This window comes from Hemibagrus wyckioides, linkage group LG08 (genome assembly GCF_019097595.1).
Source record: "Hemibagrus wyckioides isolate EC202008001 linkage group LG08, SWU_Hwy_1.0, whole genome shotgun sequence".
Taxonomy (NCBI): domain Eukaryota; kingdom Metazoa; phylum Chordata; class Actinopteri; order Siluriformes; family Bagridae; genus Hemibagrus; species Hemibagrus wyckioides.
This window is the reverse complement of record NC_080717.1, coordinates 9407477-9432481: the sequence shown is the minus strand read 5'-3', so window position 1 is coordinate 9432481 and position 25005 is coordinate 9407477. Positions and strand designations below refer to the sequence as shown.

Sequence of the window (25005 nt, the reverse complement as noted above, 5' to 3'; positions counted from 1 at the left end):
GTATTAGTGGCTTTGCAAATGGCTATATGAAATCTGAAAAGGGTTACTATAAGCTCTATTCTTTGCTATTTAATGACAATGTGAGCCGTGTCATTTTGCAGAGACCTGCGGAGAATGGCGTGGTTATGAATCTTAATGCCTTGGTTTGGGTCTTGATGTATTCTGGTCAAAGTTAAACCTGATATGAATTTTTTATGGGCTTTATATGGGAGTACAGAAGAGCCATTTGAAGTGAAAATTATTTTATGATGCATAGGTTATGCTTGTGTGTTCTTTCATCATTTTATGATTTCCACCAGATCGCAAACTCACATGTTTTCTGGCTAACTTCAAATTTTCCCCAATAGACCCAGACCATCCATTTATCAAAAGTGACAACATGGAAACCATCTTCATAACAGCATCGGACACACACATTGAAGTGCCGTGTCTGGTCTCAGATCCTGAACTGAAAGTCTCACTCTTCTCGGTAGGTATGCCACCATCCTGCAGAGATTAGTGATTCATTTAGTGCTATTAATACCATGCTTCTTCAGAAAGGAACATTATAAGTGTGTGCATACCCATGTGAAAGTTGAAGTGCTAATAATAATTGCATTTAAATACGGCTGATATTGGATACATCGTACAGGAAGGTACACAAAAGGAAGCTTCAAAAAGCATATGGTTGCATATGCAGCATATATGCTAGCATAAGCTAGTCACTGCACTACTTGATGTGATGATTGTTATTCATTAGTCAGTTATTTCTATTGGTATGCTGATAAAAACCTGCATTGTATAAATTTCATCACATTTCTAGTATGCTGGCTGAGAGGCGAATGCTCCTGAGAATTACGGAGAGGATTTAATTAACTGTATAAAGTTTTCAATCATGTGAATTTCAGTCAGAGACTCCCAGTCCACTTCATCTGTCTCATTAGGCTTAATGTTCCGGTGAAGAAGTTAATGTATGCCAGTCTGAGAGTTTGAGATTCGTCCTTTAAATCTAATAGGAAGTCTGGGGGAACTCTCCTCACTGTTCTTCCCCTACGGACACACAGTCAGATATGAAAAATGTAATAACAACAATGGCAAAGAAAAAAAAACCTAACCATTTGGTCCTGAGCACTCTGTCTCCCATCATTCCCTGCCAGACTTTTTAGATGAAACTTCACAAAGCATTGCTGTGGTTTCTGCATTGCATTGTGCATTTTTTTTAGTCTGTGCAATATGTTGAATTCATATCATGACAAATCTATTTAGATTAGATTTTATTTTTCCAGTTTCAAATAGACACTGAAACAGCATTGTTCACAGGGCAGCATAAAACCCACATAAGCCACTAACTAATATAATTCTGTATAAACATTGACTGGGGCTTCAGCTCATAGATATAAGTCGTGATTACGGTTACTTTGTACATTTTTTGGGGGTTGAAATAACATTGTAGGATGGATTTGTTGATATTAAATTGTATTGTTACCACCCAGATCTACATTTGAATGGCATTACATACGTGTCTGTGTACATATGAGTCCCATAATAAATTGGACTGGTGTGACTGGTTTGAAACGTAAAAATCCAACCAGGTTTTATTTAGGATCGAAGGACATGTACAGTCATCTGTCAATAAGCTGTCATAAGCTTTTATTTTTTCTAAATAGTAAACTACATTTTTATGGCCACGTAAAATATGTGTCAGTGCCCACGGTGTTTCCTTAAGTATTCCTAAAAAAGCTAAAAGCAGAAATATATACTGTAAGTACATGCCAGAACTATGTTGAGCTTAAAAAGCAGGTTGTCATGTCCTTCTAATGTACTTTAGGTTAGTCAACACAAAACAACACAAAAACCTCACTTGACCCAGGTGTTATATCGAACTGACCATAACCACAGCTATCATACAAACAAAAATGATTATGATGAGCTTATGTTGATGCGATGTAGCCTTGTGAACTATGTGCTTCATTTGTCTTAACCTTTTCCCATCGTTCTGTAGATAGTGCAACCGTCTGTGCCTTTTGAAAATAAAGAGATCACATGGAACAGCAAGAGAGGTTGGTCTGTTCCCAGGCATGTCATCTACAGCATGGACATGATTCTTGGCTTCTTTTGTTCCCTGACGTTAAATGACAGAGAGTACAGATCCAGGGTGTACATCATGATGGAATCAGGTAAAACTCTATTCGGTAATATATTCAGCAAGTTACATATACCTTTCCGTGTTGATCAAGTGAAGAAATAGTAATCATTTACAAAACATTGTATATTTCACACAGGTCTCCATTTCAAAGTGCATCTATTAGAATATGATAGAATATGATTAGAATATTTTTTGGTCAAGTTTGGGAACTGGCAAAGGATCAGCTTCTTATTGCCTTTTCAGTTGGAGTGGAAGAACATTAGCATTACCCTCAACTTACAAGATTTTGAAAGATTAATGATGCTAAAGACTAAATACTGGCCGACACTAAGTACAAATATTGAATTAAATATGAAGCTATGCAGTATGGGCTTGGACTCAAATAAGCAAATTAGCAATCAGCAAAAATATTATCTTAACAGAATTTTACTCAGGTTATTGTCATCAATTTGGGAAGAGATTACATTCATCAGTAATTGGAAGATCTCCAAAATGAATCACAATGAATCCAGCAAGTGTTGTTTTTAGATCTATATGGGCTCTAAGTCTATACAGAAAATGATAAAAGTGCTGACTTTCCAAGTGATGGTTGTAACACCATGCAGGAAGAAAGTTTTATGACCTCAAGCTGTTTCCTGAGGACTCACCCATTGAGCTAATGCGAGACGATGTCCTCATCCTCAACTGCACAGCACTGGTAGAGCACAACACAGGCGTGGAATTCAAATGGGCCTACCCCGGACAAAAGGTACAAATGTTTAGCAAGAGATTGAGTCCTGCCAACTAAAGCAAAATGAATTCGATTTATGTAAGATGGAGGCAGGAAATGATATTGATTTGTAAATAGAAAAACCAGAAGTCTTAGTCTTCTGTCTGTCTGAACCCTCAAAGGAAGAAAAGCAAAAAACATATATATGCAGTATACAGTTCTCAGTATACAGTTCTCCTGTCTTTAAAATGTCTTTGCAAAATAACCATAATATGACAAATTTACATGGATCAGCCATAACATTATGAGCACTGATAGGTGAAGTGAATAACACTTATTATCATTATCCTCATCATCTATTAGTGGGCGGGATATATTAGGCAGCAAGTTTTATCCTCAAAGTTGATGTGTGAGAAGCAGGAAGAATGGGTAAGCGTAAGGAGCGGGTTTGACAAGGACCAAATTGTGATACCTAGATGACTGGATCAGAGCATCTCCAAAACTGCAGCTCTTGTGGGGTGTTTCCGATCTGCAGTGGTCAGTATCTATATAAAGTGGTCCAAGGAAGTAACCGTGGTCCAGGAACCAGGGTCATGGGCCAGGAACCAGGGTCATGGGCAGCCAAGGCTCACTGATGCACGTGGGGAGCAAAAGCTGGCCTGCATGAGCTGATCTAACCACAGTTTTAAGCTACTGTTGCTCAAATTGCTGAAGAAGTTAATGCTGGTTCTGATAGAAAGGTGTCAGAATACACGGTGCATGACGGGTCAGGGCTGTTTTGCCAGCAAAAGGGGGACCAACACAATATTAAGCAGGTGGTCATAATGTTATATCTGATCGGTGTATAAAAGACAGTAAAAAGTTTTTATGATAGATGAAAAGTATTTAATTTGGGATACACATCTTACTTCCTGGCCATGTTACCTTACAGAAAACAAAAAATTTCTGTACTTTATAGAAAACGAAATTAAGAAATTTGCAGTGGTATAATCAATAACAAATGCTGTAAATTGTAGCTAGACAGAAAGAAAACAAACAGTGATTTGTACCATAATTCTGGTACATCTACTAAATGACATATAAGATTGTCTTATCCTTTTAAAAAGGAAGAATTGTTTAGATGTGGCTAATTAAATCATTTCACCAAAAAGGTTTTTTCACAGATAGATAGCACAGAATATTACAGAAACTGGGACCTGGGTTTGTAATCAGACCTGGCTTTTTTTACTCCATGTTACATTGTTAAAGTTAGATCTTCTACGCAACCTGAACTGAATAAAGGACCCACCTAATCCCAGCTAGACTAGACCTGAAATTTATGAATAGACTAAAGCTTTGGACCGGTCAGGGAAGCTATCAGCATGATGTATATAATATAAGGGCAAGTTATTAGAAGTTAAATTAAAACAACATAAACATTAAGTCCCTATTTTTGCCTCTGCAGAATGAGCTAAAAAGCTGTTGTTTCATTACCTTTCATTTTGAAAGCTTCATACATCTAAGCACATGAGCTTATGGTAGCTGTATAAACAAGCAATTAAATGATTAATTGCATTGTTTTATTACTCCCTCTTAAATAATAGCTTTTTGAAATAAATCTTAATGGACAAATGAAAAGGCCAGACTTTTACATTATCCGCGTAAAAAAAATAACATCACTGCACTAATTGAAGTGAGTTTAATGTGAGTTATGGTTGTCATTATGCTCACAGGAGAACAGGGTGGTGAACTTTCAGTCCATTCGCAACAGCATAACACAAGCCACAGAAGCCACCAGCATTCTCACCATCCAAAATGTCAACATCAATGACTCTGGTTACTACACCTGCTCAGCCAATGGTATGGAGAGGAGTCTGGAGCAGTCCACGTTAGTCATAGTGCATGGTAAGGTTGAAAGAATGAACGGTGTATGATTATTATTAGTTAAGTTGACCACAGATCTAGAGAATCCAGTATATTGACTGCTATCCTTAACTTCTAAAACTCCTGTTATTTCAGAGAAGCCATTCATTAGTGTGGACTACAGGAACGGCTCTGTGGTGGAAGCTACAGCAGGACAAAAGTCTGTCAAGCTGTTAGTGAAAGTGTCTGCATATCCCATCCCAGTGACCCACTGGTATGCACTGGAATTCATATGTATTCACTTAAAATTGCATTATATTTACATAACACCCACTAGGGCTGTACAATGTATAGATTTTTCACAAACGTATGTTGTGTTATGTGAGCACTCTCAGTGATGTTAAAGATTTGACATATGATTTGATAACGATTGATAGAGATTCTAAATACATTTTTCCACATTAGTGTGATGAAAAAAAGAGAATTAAGCCCATCCAGTGACACATCTTGTCTTCAGCAGTTATCGTGGTTATGTCTGTACAGGTATAAAAATGTGACAATGATAACAAGGCGGCCAGAGTTCAGCCGGTTTAAGATCCACAATCATAACCTGGAGATCAGGGATGTGCACAGAGAGGATGCTGGAGACTACACCCTGGTTCTGAAGAACAATGCTGCTGCCATAGAGAAAAAACTCCACTTTATTCTGATAGTCAATGGTAATGCTTCTCTCTCTCTCTCTCTCTCTCTCTCTCCCTCTTTCTCTGAACTATAATTAATATTCTTATTTTCTTGATGTTTCTCAATTTCTTTGTGAAGTGCCACCACAGATCCATGAGAAGGAGGCAGCAGCACCTTCTAACCCCTACAGGAAGGGAAGTCGACAGACTCTCACTTGTACAGCCACTGGTTATCCTCCTCCAACATCCATCACCTGGCAGTGGAGACCCTGGAGCCCCTGCGGCCTTAATTCCACTCAAAGATCTCCGTAAGTGCTAAGTTTAGAGACAGAAAGCGAGTATCTTTCTGTTATATATCTTTCTGTCTGTCTGTCTGTCTATCTGTCTGTCTGTCTAGATAGATAGATAGACAGACAGACAGACAGACAGAGATGTGCGTAAGTACATTAGTAGATATTTGTATTTTTATTTTATTTTAAAAAAATAAAAAATGATTAACATAATTGGATATCTAAAATTATGTTTATGATTTTAATGCAGTACAGTGCAGCTTTACAGAAATCCAGGTGTGCCATGCATACTGATTTCAACCAATATAAAGCTTTAATCAGAGGTGGTCTGGTCAAACAGCCATTTCATTTCAGTGCTTTGAGCTTTTTGTGGACGTTTGATCAGCTGATCATAATTTAGTTGTGGTGCCTGGAGGTTCTGATGTACTCAAAACAAGTTTAAGTCTCAGGATATTGCTACACTAAAGGGATTTTCGCCTGCACCTCAGCCCCGTGTCGATGGGAGTATTAGGTTTGTTCCCGAAGCTGTTGAAATCGCTCATAAACATTAAACACTAGACCTCAGTGGTTCACTTCAGGTTCAGAGCAGATAGATTTTGTTCCTCTTGGCTCTCTGCCAGCCATCGCCTGCCTGTAGAAGAGGTTTTCACTCTTGTGTTTTCAGTCTGTGACATTTATTTTCTCAATTAGAAGAGCAGCGAGGCCTATGGCATGGCATGTTTAACCTACAGAGATATTCTTAGTGCTCCACCCAGCCAAGTCTGCATTTGAGAAGCCATGCTGCATGTATGGAGTGATGGGTCATCCAAACAACAGGAAGAACTAAGACAGAATGGGGTCATGATAGCATCCTTTGGCCCTGGAAAGACAAGCTAATTCTACAGTGCTGAGACCTCAGAGTACCTACCTGCTTCCTATGTTCGCTCTTCGGCTTCCTCCATGGCTGTGTAGTCACGCCATGGTGCAGACCCTTTAGTTTAAGTGTAGACTGATGCAGCTATGTGTGCGTAGCATTTAGGATGAGCTGCAGGGAAGCCCAGCCTCTCTTATGTATTATTCTCACCCCTGCACACTTACAGCTGATGCTCATAGTCCTTGATTTCTGTGCATCACACACACACACACACACACACACACACACACACACACACACACAAGGTCATGGTCCTGTGTGCTTTTGCCATTTGCTTCATTCACATGCACATTTCCCCAGCATATCACAGGTCAGTCCATTTCTGATCCCGCTCTCCCTCTAAGGGAGAAAATTACTTTTATATGCCAGCTCTACCTTGTAAATAATATAGAAGCCAAATACAGAGTGTGGCCTTCATGTGCGTCCTTCTCAAGCTTCCATCATCCACAGGAAGACATAAGACTCTAAAAGCGCTTCCTGTGTCTATCTGCACATCCTTTCTGTCTCTCTCACAAATAAACAAAAGCATACACACACAAGACAATGGTAGTGGCGGATGTAGGGTTCATCATCAGACACCCACTTTTCCTCTCTTTGCCCTAGAAATCCACAAATGTTCTTGCTATTAACAAGAAATACTCCAGGAATACAAAGTCTAAATCATTAGTTCTTGCAGAAATGGGACTACTTTTCCAAAGAGAAAAATTAGTGTGGCCTGTTGAAATATTTAGACATAGGCTGGGCCTAAACTACTTAAACTCCCCAAGATTATAGTTGATAAAAAAGTAGACCAGTCACATAGTGATGTTTGTTTTTGTGTGTATTTAACTTCTATGTTTGGATTGCGCATACTTTATAATCACATTTATTCTCGGAATTTAATAAGTGTCCTAAGACTTCCATTTAATGTTTGAGTAAACAGGTTTCTCATTGATTTTTCAGTACAGGCAAACATTATGAAATGATTGTCTATGGTAATCACACGTGTGTTACAGACACTAGAGCTAGAGATTAGCTCTTTTATTTAAATAGCATTGTATTTACATTTGCTTGCTCTGGGTGAATACATTTCTTTCACCTTAGTTTTTTATGATGCACTACTTTTAATGAAGTATTTAGGACCTCTTCTAGTTTAAAAGTACTTTATTGCTGGAGATTAAAAAATAGTTGATTTCATGAAAATCCATGAAGTACAAGATCTGGATGCCAAATATGTATCATTTGTAAGTTATTTTACATACCAATCTGGTTCCCAACTTTCCTAGGGCTCATAGAAGCCAGCGAGACAAGGTCCCTCTCTGTCAGGACTGGCTTGATCTGGACCGAGAACACACGCTAAACCCAGTTGACAACATGGAAACGTTGTCAGAGCCAGTGGATGGCAAGCAAAAGGTTTGTTTTTTAATATCCTCTCCTGTAATATCACCCAACAGGAAAATCTGAATGGAGACAAAACCATTACAGTAATGTTCACAAACATCAGCTCTGGGTGTTATTCTTATGTTTACTTTTGCCCCAAATATCTGAACCCTGACAACATTTGTCAGTCATATAGTGGAAGAGGTGATGAGCTTTGGTCTTTCCACACTCAAAATATTTAAACTCTTCTTCCTTTCCACACTTCCTGGAGGGACAGGGAATAAACATGCATGCTCAGAACACTCACTTCCTGTTTTCTGTCACACCTGTGAGGTCATTTCCTGTGTGTAGCCTGACAAAAGGAGGGGCAGAAGGGAAAATAGGAATCATCAACCAGCAAGCTCATCATCTTTGAGGCGATTTCTGGGAAAAGGAGAAGTATTTGTCGAATTGTTGTTTTTGTTTTTTTTTTGCAGACAGTGGGCCGTGTGGTCATAAGCAGCGCAAATGTTTCGGCCATGTACAAATGTTCTGCTGAGAACAAAGTGGGAAAAGATGAGAGACTTATCTACTTTTATGTGACCAGTAAGTCCTGCTTACACCAAGAAAAGCACTCGATGAAATATATTTCTGTCTGTAAACATTTAATCATGAATAAAAGGACATCTTCTGAGTCCTAGGCCTGTTGCAAACGTTTTGTAAAACGAAGAAGGTGTTAAGAAAAGTCATTGTGGCTTAAAGCGCACCTCTATACCTCTTAAATAAGACTTCTGAAGAAGACTTCAGACCAGGCAAAAAGATCCAAAGATAAATTGATTGATAAAAAAAGGATTAAAAAAGCAACTACATAGATCTATATAGATTGACTGATGCACCAGATAGCAACACAATCCCTTTCTCTTAGAAACTGGAATGGTAGTTTGGTCTGGATTAACCAAAATCTCATTCCACTGTCATTAATTTCACAAGGAAGACATTTTGTGTCTCATACTTAAAGAACTCAGAAGCAAAAGTAATCCTAAAACAATGTCCCACCACCAGCATCCACAGTTATAATAGAGTTAAACCAACGTGAATAGTCCATTTCAGTCCACCTCTTTCTGTTTAGCCATTCCAGAAGGCTTTGGGATCGAGATGGAGCCTTCAGAGGAGCCGCTGGAACTGGAGCCTGTTTATTTGAAATGCAGCGCTGACAACTACACCTACGAGAACCTGCACTGGTATCGTTTAGACCCACAGGCTGTGCCACCAGAGGACTGTAAGAGCCTGCACCGTTATGCTGAAGCACTGGGTGGACAACTCTCCTTCCACGCCTCTACCAACAACTGGGAGCTGGAGCTGAGGATTCCCAGCGTCCATTTGCAGGACGAGGGCAATTATGTGTGTGAGGTGCAGAACCGACGCAGTGGTGAGAAGCACTGCCACCGCAAATATGTTTCTGTGAAAGGTAAGGGTCTCTAGTAGCAGGGTTATCTTGGATTGTTTGTAATATACAATTTAGACGTGGAGTTTAATGTTACTGTTTAAGCTCTTAACAATTTTTTGGATAGTCTTGCCTGCTACATTTCCTCTCATAAAGCTGTATTCAGAGGTGAAATAAGTGTTTTTTCTTAATTTCAAATAAATTATTAATAAATTAGTAGCTTATACACCGACCAGGCATAACATTATGACCTAATATTGTGCCCCCACCCTTTGCTGACAAAACAGCCCCTACCCGTCATGCACTGTGTATTCTGACACCTTTCTGTCAGAAGCAGCATTAACTTCTTCAGCAGTTTGAGCAACAGTAGCTCGTCTGTTGGATCGGACAAAACGGGCCAGCCTTGACCGCCCATGACCCTGTCACCAGTTCACCACTGTACCTTCTTGGACCACTTTTGATAGATACTGACCACTGCAGACCGGGAACACCCCACAAGAGCTGCAGTTTTGGAGATGCTCTGATCCAGTCGTCTAGCCATCACAATTTGACCCATGTCAAACTCACTCAAATCCTTACGCTTGCCCATTTTTCCTGTTTCTAACACATCAACTTTGAGGACAAAATGTTCACTTGCTGCCTAATATATCCCACCCACTAACAGGTGCCATGATGAGGAGAGAATAAGTGTTATTCACGTCACCTTTGAGTGGTCATAATGTTATGCCTGGTCAGTGTAGACCAAGCACGCATTACGATTTAAAAGCTTTATTAAACTGACCACAGTGCTATTTTATAAGTTGCTTAATAACTTTGTTCAAGCAATATTGTTAAATGAAAACAAATTTGCAGTAGTTAATGTTATAATATATATGTCTAGGACTATTCATGCAAAATGCTTTCCATCTTCTCAATTAATTATTATTGTATTAGTCTTTTTTACTTTTCATTGTTGAATTGCCTCTTGGCTTTATGTTCCATTATGTTACAGTTGAAAAGTCAGATACTAAAAACAGAAGACGTAACAGGCAACTTCATTCGCTTAGAATTAGTCTCATTCCTTGCCTTATCTTTTTATTATTATCTTTTTTTTTTATATGCCTTAAAATTTTATAATTAAATTAGTTTTGGTATTTTTTGGAGTCCTTGGAGGCAGAAACAGGGTTAAGAAGCTGCTGTGAATCCCAAGCTGATATGTTACTACCCATGACCAGAGTGGCACAAATTCTCTTTATTCCTTGGTCTCCCTCGTCATTTCAGATTTCCTCTTCGTCTCTGTTTGTGTCACTCAGTTTGCCAACATTATTCTTGTTTCTTTCTCTCTCTCTCACTTGTTCCCCAGCCCTGGAGGCCCCAAGGTACCGGCACAACCCCATCAATCAGACAGTGAATGTCAGCGCTTCTCTGCAAATGGAGTGCGATGTGGAAGGCACTCCCTCACCCCAACTCTCTTGGTTTAAAGACAACCAACCCCTCCACCAAATATCAGGTCAGCTTCTGACCCTTAAACTTTCATTGCACATTATATAACAGGAACAAATGTTCAGAAAACATAAATATTACTTTAATACAAGTCGCTTTGCATATACACAGATTTGGTCATTTCATGACCATTTGTATTTAGTTCTTTTCCAACTATCATAAATATTCAAATCCAGTTTAGCTTAAAGAGCTATGTGAATTTTAGCAGCTGTGAAATCTGCAAACAAACATATTCATTCAAACTCCATTTGGTGTGATAGACAGATACTGTGTGGACTACTAGAACAGGGAATTGAAGCTATGGCATTGGAATGTAACAAAACTGAAAGACTGAAAGGGAGCTGTGCACGATGACAGCTTTGGAAATGAATGTGTGTGTTTATGGATTATGAGTCCACCAAGTCTTGCTGCTGGACAGGATTTACAGTGCTTTTGTGTATATGTATGCAGGGTGTGTGTGTGTGCACGTGTGTTTGTGCCGAGCAAGCAGATTTCAATAAAGGAGGGAGGCTGCTATGCTGCCAGGGTGCCTGGTTGTAATGTGTGTTGAATCAGATTTGCCTCTGATTAATTTTACTCCATAGAGGGATCACAGGGATTTGTGACCTAGTATATCTGCACTGACCTTATGTTTCTCATTAACTAATTGGACACATAAACACTTTGTCATAGGGGTCATTAAAACAAATGCAGTTTAGTATTTTAGGTGAAGGGTAAGGCTATCCTGATGTTCTCCTGCTACCAATTACAGTCAGTAAGTCATAGCTCGCAAATAGAAGACCTTTGTGATGTGCGCCGCAGGAAGAACCTGAGCAGTAGCGCATGGCAGTAGTCTGGGTGTTGTTTACATAATGTAATATGACACTTCATTTAGGCCTTGGAACCTGGACAACACCAGAGTAATAACACTGTAGAAGCTGTTATATCTTAAAGGCACAGCTTGTATTTTGAAAGCGTTTTTGCAGAATGAGGTCTCTGATAATCTTTAGTTTTCATATGATTTAAAATGCACTTAAAGCACTCAATCCTGCCATACAATAAACTAGTTTCTGTTGACACTGAAATACAGTCAGTGAAGCTGAGGCTAAGCTGCTCTGAACGGCACGTTTTCCATCATTGGCAACCCACAAGACATGTAGAGTTAAAGGGCAAGATTGTTTTCATTTTCAGTGTTTTTTTTATTGCAGTCGCAGAAGCGGAGGATTCTAGAGTTTTCAGACTGCTGCTATACAAGAAATAACAAAAAGATCATTATTAACAGAATTTCCCTATTAGCCTGATGTGCTGAATCAGGCACTGAAGCTATGTGAACATAATTTTTTTCATAGATATGTATACATAGCAAGCTACTGTATTTTTGTTCACGTGAAATAGTAAAGAAAAGGAAGAGTAGAAACGCAAACAGCTGACTGAACAAGAAGGTCAACTCCTGGAGTGAGGAGTCAAATATATGATTACTAAATGAGCTCATTTCCAACATTTTTACACAAAACATCTTGCCAGGGTTAAAAAATAAGGACTTTTAATCACACTATATTCATAACAAACATGTACATTAAGAATTTAAATCTAAATATGTCAAGCTGCTTTTTGACTAAATATATTGTGATGTGCTATTGTAATAAAATGTTATTAAAATGAATAGAAAAGAACCAACAGCAATGTGTGACTGCCCCCTGATGGTACTACAGTGTATTGCATGTCCAAGCTTGCTTTGTGCTCTCCCTGAGCCACAACACATTGTACATTTTAAAGAGACAGATTGCATTTCATAGATAGATAGATAGATAGATAGATAGATAGATAGATAGATAGATAGATAGATAGATAGATAGATAGATAGAGAGAGATCTCTAAAGCCCTGAATCGAGAATCAGCCCCTAAAGTGCGAATGGACAACCGTTGTGCACATTTTGATTGACAGCTTTGTGAATTTGTACAGGGATCCTGCTGCAGGACTCTAACAGAACCCTCAGCATCCAGCGGGTGCGTGAGGAGGATGCCGGTCTGTACACGTGCACTGCCTGCAACCAAAGAGGCTGCATTCACTCATCAGCAACAGTGTCTGTAGTCGGTGAGATTCTCTTCACTGCTTGTGCAGATTGCTGTAGTACATGACTTACCACATGTCTTTTTATGGTCTATTCAAGGTTACATTCAGACCATTTCTAACTTTTTCTAAAGCTGGCACACACCTGTGGCACCTACCCACTAAAATTTACAGTAACAAAGTTCCTCCCTGTATATCATTTCAAAATATCATAAGTTATGTGAAGAGATATTTGATCCACCCTTAAGTTAAATAAAGTAACTTCAAGATATTTTAGCTTGACACACCTAATACGGTTTACTAAAAACTGAGTTTGCATACAACTCTTAATTTGGAAGCTGGTAGTTAGCAAGCACACTTAGGGAGGACACAAGTGGAGTGTCCATTCACACAAAGAGGCTGGATTTAATGTTAATGTGCTCTTGTGTATAAGGTGGAGGAACAGGGAAGGGCAGTGTGTTTTGTTGCAGGATGTTCTATCATGTAAATGGGCACAGATAACAGGAAATGACCTCATGCCACACATGTTTTCCATGTATCCATCAGGATCTGACAACAACACAAATGTGGAAATCGTGATCCTCATCGGCACTGGAGTAATCGCCATCTTCTTCTGGGTCCTTCTTCTCCTTATCTTCTGCAATGTCAAGCGGGTTAGTATAGGTTTGAATCAAAATTTCTGATGCATGCTGGGTTTGCTCCTAACTCTAAGCTTATTCACTGCTTATTCTGCATGGCTCTGAGTTAATCTGAGCCCAACAAAATTCTCAAAGGTCCCCCAAAGGTACAGTTGAAAGGTCTGTCAGGCTGTCTAAAGTCTATTACATGCCTCAAGCCAGATGAATCAGAAATCCCATTACTATCTGACTGGGCAGAGGTCAGGTGACTGGAGCTATTTAAAATGGGGTCACTGTCTGTATATCTACAAAAAGTAATTGCTGCTCCTGGCTGACCTCCAGTTAACAGTTCTGCACTACAAAGACCAACGTGAGCTGGTGGTAATGTTGTTGTGATGCTGTCCTGCAGGTGAACCCAGCTGATATCAAGACAAGCTATTTGTCCATTATCATGGATCCAGGCGAGGTGCCGCTGGAGGAACAGTGTGAATATCTGCCCTATGATTCCAGCCAGTGGGAAATTTCAAGGGACCGTTTGCGGCTTGGTATGTGGTGGACAAAAATAACCTGTATTAAATTTTAGTTTAATACAGGATAGAGCCATGCATTAAATTAAGGATATAACAGTATAGTAAATAGAGGTGGATTATAAACTGGCATAAAGAAATCTTTACATGTATATACTTATATGATATAAAGATATAATGATAGCTACACCCATCAGGCATAACATTATGAGCACTGAGAGGTGAAGTGAATAACACTGATGATCTCCTCATCATGGCACCTGTTAGTGGGTGGGATATATTAGGCAGCAAGTGAACATTTTGTCCTCAAAGTTGATGTGTTAGAAGCAGGGGAAATGGGCAAGAGTAAGGATTTGAGTGAGTTTGACAAGGGCCAAATTGTGATGGCTAGACGACTGGATCAGAGCATCTCCAAAACTGCAGCTCTTGTGGGGTGTTCCCAGTCTGCAGTGGTCAGTATCTATCAAAAGTGGTCCAAGGAAGGAACAGTGGTGAACCAGCGACAGGGTCATGGGCTCATTGATGCACGTGGGGCACGAAGGCTGGCCCGTGTGATCCGATCCAGCAGACGAGCTACTGTTGCTCAAATTGCTGAAGAAGTTAATGCTGGTTCTGATAGAAAGGTGTCAGAATACACAGTGCATGACGGGTCAGGGGGACAAAAGGAGGGTCAGCAAAAGGGGCTCCAACACAATATTAGGCAGGTGGTCATAATTTTATGCCTGATTGGTGTATACATGAATTCAGTTATTCATTAATCTTCATTAACTGCTTAAACCTGGTCAGGCTTTCTGTTAGAAAATTGTTATTTATAAATGCTAGATTCTAAAAGTAGGGGAAGCGGGTATCCTGAATTTGAAATTATTATAGTGGTATTTGTACAGTTTTGATAAACTACCTATTGTGAGTTTTATCATCCTCAGATCAGTCATTTTGTTTCAGCACCAATTAAGTGATAATATCAGTGTTGCTCTTCTTTTAACAGGGAAGGTGCTTGGTCACGGTGCTTTTGGGAAGGTGATTGAGGCCTCCATCTATGGCAGTGATAAGAAGAGCAGTTTGGGCACTGTGGCTGTTAAGATGCTTAAAGGTTAGACTGATTAGTCTTAATGTTTTGACCCTTTTAATAGCAAACGAAACAATTCTCGAATGAAACGTGGCTCACTTATAAAGTCTTTGTAAACATAACAACATATAAATTAATGGTTTGTTTGTCATTCTACTTCTCTAAAATTCTTTATATTAATTATAATTGGGAGGAAGAAAAGTAAATCCTTACTTTTTGTAAGTATTGTAAATTGGATGATTGTGAAAGAGTTGGCCTGTCAGTGGCACATTAACTACTATAAGCGTGAATAGAGCAGGAGTGTGTATTCCCCATTTAGGCTGAGATTAGCATGATGAACATAATCATTCAAACTGTTTTAAATTGTATTGTCTGTGTTTGTGTGCATATCATTGCATATCACAGAGGGAGCGACAGCCAGTGAGCATAAAGCCCTCATGTCTGAGCTCAAAATCCTCATTCACATAGGAAATCATCTGAACGTGGTCAACCTGTTGGGAGCTTGCACCAAACCCAATGGTCAGTCCAACTGCTTCAAATGTAGATGACAAATATTCATAACCTTTAACAATCAAATGTCATGTAAGAGATTTTCCTTTGCATTTTTATTTTCTTTAAACCTATTGAAGTGCCTGTCATTTTTTAGGTCCCCTCATGGTCGTGGTGGAATACTGCAAATATGGAAATCTATCCAACTACCTGCGGGCGAAGAGGGAATTTTTCCTGCCATACAGGGTATGTTTCAGAGAGGTTTAAGGAGCTGTTAGTTCTCTTCAGTGACAAACCATCACAGTCATAAATATGCCCAAACCCATGTGCATGTAGAAAAGATAATAAACAATGACTAGGGTGTTAGATGAAGCTCAGGTGCCACATATTACGTTTGTTCTGGTAAATCAGATGTATACCATGTGTTGGGTTTTTATATGATGCAATAAAGTGAAAAGAGATTGTTCATTTTCTTTTTTCCCCCTACATTTTTCCCCCAGTTTAGTCTTTTTAGCAGTTCCCACTCACTAGCTAGCTTTCCCTATCACATGAAATAACCACCAAACTGAGGATGGTGAGTCCAGTCATGTGCTTCCTCTAAGAAACCTGAAGCAAGCTAGCTGTATATTTTCACATTGCTACTCATCTTACATCATAGGGCAGGACTTAAAGAGGAAAAGAGGAACGTACAGCTTGCTCTTGAGCTCAGAAAAACCAACAATCGATTAAATCACTTTGAAGAAAAGGTGTATTGCCATTTCTCCCACTCACAGAGCACAGTCAGTTTTACTTTCTAGACTCAATGAGTGGCTGTGGCATTGCTGGGATTCAACCTAGCAATCTCTGAACAGTCGGGCAAACACTTTTCTGTTGTGTCACTGGAACACCAGTTGGAAAATTACAGTAACATGAGGTGGTGCAACCAGTGACAGTGCAAGGCAGTTACACAGCCATGTGACAACTGCAAGTAGATGTAAGGGGAAGTTCTTTTTTTCCCCACAGTTATGTTTTTTGGCTTTCGATACTATTTCCCAGTTCCAGCCTCTGAGTCAGTCAGACTACTATGGGTTTGGCGTACCTATAATAAAACCACACTGGTGTTTTTCATTGCAAATAGACAGCAGTGATCATGTTGTGACCAAACCCTTGCTTTTAGCTAATTTTGACACCATTAGTGCCTCTTCATGGCTTCATTCCTTAGCAGGAACACATCTGAGCATCATTCTGTTTTAAGCAGGAAGAAATTTATGGACATATGGCTATTTTTGCATATAATTAGGTCCACTCCTGGACAGATGCTCACACTGGAACAGTACACACTGAAAATCCTCAATGAATGCAAATTGATGTTGCAAAAGTAAATGAATATGAAGTCATTTCATCAATGTCAGTCCTCATAAACTATATATTCCAGATATTTTTGACGGTTTGTGTCTTATTTGGAAAAGGTGTTGAATACAGTGCTATGATATGATTTGTTTTGTGGTGAAAATTTAGACAATGGACACATCCATTTGATTGAATGACATTGTGTTGTGTCTGTGTGAAAGAGACAAAAAGCGAGAGAACACATTTGAGAATATTTGTAAAACAACAATCATCTCTCCCTCTATTAGAAATAGTTTTATTGCAATGTCCAGTGGCATTCAGTCGGGTGCATTTAGTCTGTTTCCATGGAAATGCAGCAAAGAGTTAAGGATTAAAGTAGGACTCTGTTATTGAGCTTTAGATTTCACGCACTGATTAATATAAATGCATTAATGTGTATGAAAAGCATTACAGGCTTTGTGGGAAGTCAATCTGCATTAGTAATATAGCTGCTGTACATTAGATTCAATGCCAAATTCAGTAGACGTTCTTTATTTCCACTGTTCTACATCACTGTCCCATTTGCTTGAGTGGAAATCATTTCCCACCTCCACAACAGAACAAAGACTGCTGAAAGATAAACATCAAGTATCAACATGAATACGTTATCTCTAATAACTCTTTACTATAAAATCTCCTAAACCAGATTGATCCAGTGTTAATAAATACGATAATAGTGTCATAATTATTTCTCTTCTCCTGCAGGACCGCTCCCCTAAAACCCGGAGCCAGGTGAGGAGGATGATGGAGGCTGGGCAGGAGGAGCAGAGAGATTGCCAGCCTTCTTCCTCTGTCACCAGCACCCCAAGACAGCTTTGGGGTAAATCCAGCTCAAAGAGTTCCTCCTCAGAGAAATGTAAGTTTCTACCATGTGATATGTAAATTCATGTCATTATGTGTATATGTATCTGTCTAATACTCATAAAAGCCATATTTTCTAAATGTATTTGGATTTAAATCTGAAGTGGGCATGCCTTAAACTGGACTTCACTAATTATAAGAACAAAAATCAATGTGCAGAACTCATTCTTCATACACATTAAGCCCTGCAACATCTGCAGCATCACTCTGGTTCATATTTGGTCCACTTGGCATGTGAACTTTTCTGGCAAAATTTCTTTAAATAAAAAAAATTCTGCATGTACTACTGAAATCTGTATTTGTATTATTCGTATTATAATATTCATATTCAGTTACATTCTTATTATATGCACTGTTCATGACTAGTGGTGGCTGGTGGTAATATTAGATGTAGGCCTATACATTATATCCCCAAGCCTCATTGATAATCATATACAATTAATTGCTGTAAAAGTAAAAAAAAAAAATGTTTATGACTAAATGACATGAATTTTTGTAAATAATGAATTGTGCTTATCTTTATATTTTTCCAACCATGGTATTCTGTATTGGTTTATTATGCTGATTATTGCTTTCTTCCTTGTAATTTCTTGTTTATATTGATTTAAAGTGGAGGACCTTTGGAAGAAGCCTCTTACAATAGAGGATCTAATATGCTACAGTTACCAGGTGGCTCGAGGGATGGAGTTCCTGGCATCTCGTAAGGTAACTTCAAGATTTTACAATGATTATACACTAAACTATTATATAACATCACAGTAACGTAATGCATAAAAATTCTTAAAAGGCTTAAATGATGATGCTGATGATGGTGGTGATGATGATGATGATGATGATGCTGATGATGATAGTGATGATGGTGATGCTGATGATGGTGGTGATGATAATGGTGGTGATAATGATAATGGTGGTGGTGATGATGCCTGAACTGACACATTAACAGATAACAATTATGGCAGTAATTAAAATGCAAATGCAAGCTAATTATTAATTGCTAATTATTATAATTTTATATTAATTCTGTTATAAGATTTATTTCACAGTTTTTCTGAACAATGAAGAGCAATATTTATGAGACATATTCAAACACATTTTCATTGAACTGCTGGCATTTCTATTAAAATAGTACGAAATACAATAATATGGATAAATAAGAATTTGGCATGTGGAGGCATTGATGGTGAGGTGAAAATCTGTGCACGGTTGCCCTAATCCTCCTGCACACTGTGCGAATTTACACTGTGATCATGTCCTGCCAGTGCATCCATCGAGACTTGGCAGCCCGGAACATTCTGCTGTCAGAGAACAATGTGGTGAAGATCTGCGACTTTGGACTGGCTCGTGACATCTACAAGGATCCAGATTACGTGCGGAAAGGCAATGTAAGATTGAAAAGAAACAATTTCTGTCAAACTGCCTATTTAACATTGTGCTTTTCCCAAATCACATTAAAAGCTCCAGATGGACATCAAAATGGGTCCTTAAAGAGAGCTAGATCAGACACAGGTCAGATGTGTATAATAATATGGAAAAGCAAAATTGTCAAAACAGAGTTAAGAGTTAATGCAGAGCAATGAATACTATATACAGACATGTCTGACGAGTATTATTATTATTATTTTTTTAATTATTATTATAATTATTTGTGTCCTTCCTGGCAGCTTCTCTCATCAACAATGTGTTTCCACCCACATAACTGTCACCCATTCTGTGTAAGCCATAGAGACTGCTGTGCCCCAGGAGATAAAATCCCAGGAGATAAACAGTTTATAAAATACTCAAATCAGCCCATCTGGTACCGACATCCATGCTGCAATCAGTTGACAGAGATCACACTTTTTCTTCATTCTGAACCTTGAGGCAGATGCTGTCACTACAGCAGACAACACCAGGTTCCACCTGAACAGAGATCTGAGGCTGCTGCAGTACTGTGAAACCCCAGAGAAATCAGCAGCTTCTGAAATACTCAGACCAGCCAGTCTAGCACCACCAAATGAATTAAAATGACATACATTTTCCCACATTCAGTGCATATGCATAGTGCTGCTGCCACATGACTGACTGATTGGATAATTGAGTGATTGTGCAGGTGTACATCACAAGAACAAGCGCTGCATCCACATTTATAGAATTGCTTCAGTTTTGTCAGTCGGTTGAAAGGGTTTGCTGGTTTGGGGAAAATGAACTCAGTGTGAACTCAGTTTGATGTGCATTTGCTTTTGCAGGCCAGACTGCCACTTAAGTGGATGGCTCCTGAGAGCATCTTTGATAAAGTCTACACCAGCCAGAGTGATGTGTGGTCGTTTGGCGTGTTGCTGTGGGAGATATTCTCATTAGGTAAGCTCAGTGTTTTCCTTTTTCTTCTTCATGTTAAATGTTTCATCATTTAATCTGAGGTGAAATATTTGAGTAGTTTTAGTTTTAACTAACCAGACTTGTCACACAAAAGCAAAACTACAATAATCTTTCGCAGATGGCTAAATGAACAGCTTTAAAATCTGTTTTTTAATGCTACAGGGGCGTCGCCTTACCCTGGCATCCAGATTGATGAGGAGTTCTGTAAACGGCTGAAGGATGGCACCAGGATGAGGGCTCCTGAGACGGCCTCGCCAGAAATGTGAGCATGATTCTGCACTAGAACTCACTCTTTTAACCCTCATGTTATGTTGCGGGTCAAATTGAATCATTTTAAAGTTAAAAAATAGTTAAAAAATTAGTGTAATCAACATATAAAATAAAAATGGTTCAATGCACATATTTGCAAACCCCCCCCCCCCATGTTTATATTACGTAGATACTGTTCGGGTCAATTTGACCAGACAGTCCAAGTGGAAGGGGACAGAAGTGTAAAATACTATTTGTTTCTTTGCAAGTATGAGACATATTTCACCCCAGTCACACACACACACCTACTCCCTATTCTCTTGACCTCATCTGTAAAAACTTTTGACCTTTTCTGTTCCCGTGGGCAAACTCCACCCACGCCAAGTGGACACTCAGCAGGGCAGGGGCAAAACATATCCTACCAACATTACGCTCTGCAGCTGCATATGATATACTCTGTGTCAGAGCATTACAAAATGAGCAGCAGAAGTACTAAATGATGAGGGTGAAAGCCCTGGAGGCTCTGGAACTCATTTTTGATCATGACAGTGAAATAGAAGACGCCGTGGTTCTGAAGATGAAGACCATCTCGAGGTCAATTCTGAGTCTGATGATTTTGATTATGAACCCAATGAGGAAGCTGCTATTCATATTCGTCCAAGCGAGACATTTATATTAAAAATGGTTTACTTTCAGTACAAATCCTCATGACTTATTTGTCTTGATTTTAAGTCAGCAGGTCAGTTTTACCCTGGACAGAAGAGGGTTTCTTGTGTTAATTTATCAACATAAAAAGAAAAAAATTCAAATGTATTTTATATATATAGTTAGTAATAGAGTTGATAATGATATAGGTTTATTGGGATATTTTGGTTTCTGACACTTTGGGATAATTAAACATGCCCCAGGTCAAATTGACCCAGGAACATCATTGCTGTTCCAGAGAAACAAACATATCAGGAGAGTTCATATCATGAAATAATCAGTAGTTTGGACTAAAATAAACCTGTGTGCATTTCAAAAAGTGTGTATTTGTTTCCCTCTGCTGGTAGATATGGGATCATGCTGGCATGCTGGCAGGGTGAGCCTAGAGAAAGGCCTACGTTTCCCGCCCTGGTAGAGATACTGGGAGACCTTTTACAGGACAACAGCTTACCGGTGAGAAATGTGTCTGACTTTAATTTGTTAGAATTTTCGGGTTCATTCGGAGAAGAAGCCTGAGTCGCGCTACTCCTGCTGATATCAGGGAAGCTTTTCGCTAAAGAACCACACAGAGACAGTGATTGAATAGCAAAACTCGTCGAAATTTACTGAGATGAACAGGGAGTATTTATACGGAAGAATCCAGGTGTAATATTCAGTGTTATCTATAGGTGAACTGCTGATATAAAGTAGTCAAAGAAGAAGCCATTACTACGTCACATATACATTACAGCACAGTAAAATTCATTTTGTTATTCATTTGTATATCCCAGCTTGTTTGGATGCTGGGTACAGAGCACATGTTACAGCACCCCTGGAGCAGAGAGGGTTAACAGCCCAACAATGGCAGCTTGGCAGTGCTGGGATCAGTAACCCAGAGCCTTAACCTTTGAGCCACTACTGATAGCAATTTCTTTGAACAGAGAAAAAAAGTGAAACTAGGTGTTAATGAAAACACACATTATACTGAGTTTGAAGTGGATTCTCTCTGCTCATTTGCAGGACATTCCATTCAGCGTCTCTCAGAGCTCAGAGGATGATGGCTTTTCTCAGGCCTCCTCCAGACCTCCGTCAGAGGAAGAGTTGAGACTGGCCTGCAACACACTGCCAGCCAGGTACTGCCCTCAAAAACACACACACACACACACGAAGCTGATAGGGATCTACATTAATGATTTATAAGTTTCAAACTCATAATACTTTACTGGGTGCGCCCTGAATTCCTCTAAATAATTGAACAGTGTAAACAGAAAAGCTTTAACACTGTTCAGACGAAAAAGACAAAATGTAATATTTTTTCTTTTGTCCTTTTGTGTAATTTGTACCTTGATTAAACAAAGCGTACACACCTAGTTCTGTTTGTTACTTTTTACTAGAAAAATTGGGAGGAACGCTATAGACCCAGTCACCAGATATAAAATTCTGCATTGTCATCGAACTAGTTTATAATTGACACACACATACTGAGCGATCATTTATTTTAACGATCTGTCCCCTCAAATGAGATCGACTAAGAGAACAGATTAGACTCAATGTCCACTTTATTAGGGACGTGTATACACCTGCATGTTCATGCAAGAACAATCTGATGTTTGTAAAGATGTGCAAAACAAGTTCCGTTACACAATAGACACAAAAACCGTTGTGTGTATTGTGTCATCCTCTAATGCGACAATTTCCTTCACAGATACTATAACTGTGTGCCGTTCTCTGGGTGTGTGATGGTGAACCCCTCTAAGACGTGTCATTCACGGGTGAAAACATTCGAAGAGCTGCCGATGGTGATGACCTCTCATAAATCACATCATGTAAGGACCTGCATTCAAAGCTGCTAATGTTGCTATAAGAAGTTCATCAAGTTATGCAGGAGTTCGACCGGATTTCACATTTATAGTATTTTTAGTACAGTCTTGAGGTATCAAAGCTCGTGGTCTGTTTATATTCTATTTTTCCAGTTTCATCGGTAACATTAAATGTGTTCTGAGTCTGTATCAACTGAATTAATGATGTGCAAACTGGATATTCAGATACACTCACCTCCACACCCTTTCGCCTGTATATTTGTGCAGTTATCAACTAATTGTAACAGCAGTACAATGCAATGCAAAAAAAAAAAATGAAATCATGCAGATGCAGGTCAAGAGATTCAACAAATGATGACAACAAACATCGGAATGTGGATAAAGTGTGATCTCTGTGCCTGTAACTGGCATGGTTGTTGGTGCTAGATGGGCTGATTTGAGTATTTCATAATCTTTTGTTCTCCTGGGATTTTCACACACAACAGTCTGTAGAGTTTCCACAGTCTGGCATGCACCACAACAACCATCCTGTGAGCAGAGGGTCACCATGATAAGAGATCAGTGGAGAAAGACCAGACTGGTCTGAGCTGACACCACGTCTACAGTAACTCTTTTACAACAATGGTGAACAGAAAAGCATCTCAGAACGCATAACACTTCAAACCTCGAGTTGGAGGAGCTACAACAGCTTTCCTCCAGCGTCCAGTTTGGGTGAACCTTTACGTATGACAGCTACAGATTCCTGTTCTTGGCAGACACCTCAAGGTTTGATGTTTTGTGAATTCTGAGATGCCTTTCTGCCCTCCATGGTTATAAAGAGTGACTGAGTTACAATATCCTTCCTGGCATCTCAAAAGTAGCAGTAGTATGTTAAATATTGTAAACTGGGTAAAATTATGTAGTAGTTTTACTCACTATAGTAGACTAAAATCTAGTTTTATTTTAAAGATTGTTTAATTTTTTTGTTACATGTATGACATCGTTAGAAGTTACAGATTGAACATGTATTGTAAACATTTAGTTGGAGGTGTATATGCATTAATATACATATATAAATGGATAACCAGCTTACATGCATGCTGCTGATATAAACAGACGTGTTCATGAAGGTGGGTTAAAAACCCAGCACTATTTGCACAGTTTTCGTTGTTCTTTCGGCTGCTCCCTATTTGGGGTCGCCAGAGTGAATCATTTGGTCCGCATGTTTCAATTTGGTACAGATTTTACGCCGGATGCCCTTCCTGACGCAACCCTCCCATTTAACCCGGGTTTGGCCCTGAGAGTTAACAATATTAAATGCGTATTTGATGAAGTAGCTACTATTATAGTGTTTACAATAAGCCTAATGCAGTGTCTGACCCTGCAGGACAGCCAGACAGACAGTGGGATGGTGTTGGCGTCTGAAGAGCTGGAGAGGCTTGAGCACAAGCACAGAGGAGCCATGCTGTAAGATCTGTTTAAATGTGTCTCCAAATATAACAGAAAATAATTATAATATATTTACCCCCAAATCACTTCTAATGAAGGGGGACAGTTAAATAATCATGACAACAAACCCTACCTGCACTAGCTCTTTACTATCAACCATGCACTTAACCTTTACTTTTTTCTGTCTTTCAGTATGGCAGCAGGCAACAGCACAGAGCAGCTGATTGATGGCTCGAGTGAGAATAGCACGAGCATCAGCAGGCACCGGCCAGTATTCTTCAGCCAGCTCAGTGGCCAGACCTTCTACAATAACGAATATGGTCAGCTTGCTGAAGAAGGGATGAGCGAGTTCTTTTCGACGCCAGAGCTGGCCATGAGTGAGGGATGTTGCCCTGCGACATCCAATCTGTAACATCATCTGAAAGATCTCTCATGGCTCCAAACTCGCCTTACAATCCGAACTGTTGTGTCCTTCCTTCCCCTTCCCAGTATGTCCTCTCTGCTGCCACTGGGTGGCACCATTACACAAATAGAAAAATATTTTATCTCCTGATGCATTTATCTTGTTATGAAGTGTACGCTTCTTTTGTTTATTTGTACAAAAAAATAAGTCCCACAATGGGGGAAAAATAAAGCAATTTATCTTCTTTTAAAATCAGATCGCTCAT

General features: G+C 39.2%; 1 protein-coding gene across 3 annotated transcripts in view; it reads left to right on the top strand.

Moving 5' to 3' along the window:
* The window catches only part of flt4 (fms related receptor tyrosine kinase 4), a 42180-nt gene extending 17188 nt beyond the window's left edge, over nucleotides 1-24992 (top strand). For 2 of the 3 annotated variants that reach the window (XM_058396686.1, XM_058396687.1), the window contains 27 exons: nucleotides 348-469; nucleotides 1982-2156; nucleotides 2731-2873; nucleotides 4547-4718; nucleotides 4833-4950; nucleotides 5220-5395; nucleotides 5496-5664; nucleotides 7825-7951; nucleotides 8395-8503; nucleotides 9027-9365; nucleotides 10684-10830; nucleotides 12766-12897; nucleotides 13420-13526; nucleotides 13900-14035; nucleotides 15003-15107; nucleotides 15489-15602; nucleotides 15730-15818; nucleotides 17646-17796; nucleotides 18412-18506; nucleotides 19061-19183; nucleotides 20027-20138; nucleotides 20319-20418; nucleotides 21458-21563; nucleotides 22110-22222; nucleotides 22795-22915; nucleotides 24276-24355; nucleotides 24530-24992. In XM_058396686.1, coding sequence (XP_058252669.1) covers nucleotides 348-469; nucleotides 1982-2156; nucleotides 2731-2873; nucleotides 4547-4718; nucleotides 4833-4950; nucleotides 5220-5395; nucleotides 5496-5664; nucleotides 7825-7951; nucleotides 8395-8503; nucleotides 9027-9365; nucleotides 10684-10830; nucleotides 12766-12897; nucleotides 13420-13526; nucleotides 13900-14035; nucleotides 15003-15107; nucleotides 15489-15602; nucleotides 15730-15818; nucleotides 17646-17796; nucleotides 18412-18506; nucleotides 19061-19183; nucleotides 20027-20138; nucleotides 20319-20418; nucleotides 21458-21563; nucleotides 22110-22222; nucleotides 22795-22915; nucleotides 24276-24355; nucleotides 24530-24749 — 3701 coding nt within the window. In that variant the 3' untranslated portion in view covers nucleotides 24750-24992. The remainder of the gene's footprint in view (nucleotides 1-347; nucleotides 470-1981; nucleotides 2157-2730; nucleotides 2874-4546; nucleotides 4719-4832; nucleotides 4951-5219; nucleotides 5396-5495; nucleotides 5665-7824; nucleotides 7952-8394; nucleotides 8504-9026; nucleotides 9366-10683; nucleotides 10831-12765; nucleotides 12898-13419; nucleotides 13527-13899; nucleotides 14036-15002; nucleotides 15108-15488; nucleotides 15603-15729; nucleotides 15819-17645; nucleotides 17797-18411; nucleotides 18507-19060; nucleotides 19184-20026; nucleotides 20139-20318; nucleotides 20419-21457; nucleotides 21564-22109; nucleotides 22223-22794; nucleotides 22916-24275; nucleotides 24356-24529) is intronic. The other variant, XM_058396689.1, reaches the window with a different exon arrangement.
* Nucleotides 24993-25005: the final 13 nt, after the last annotated feature.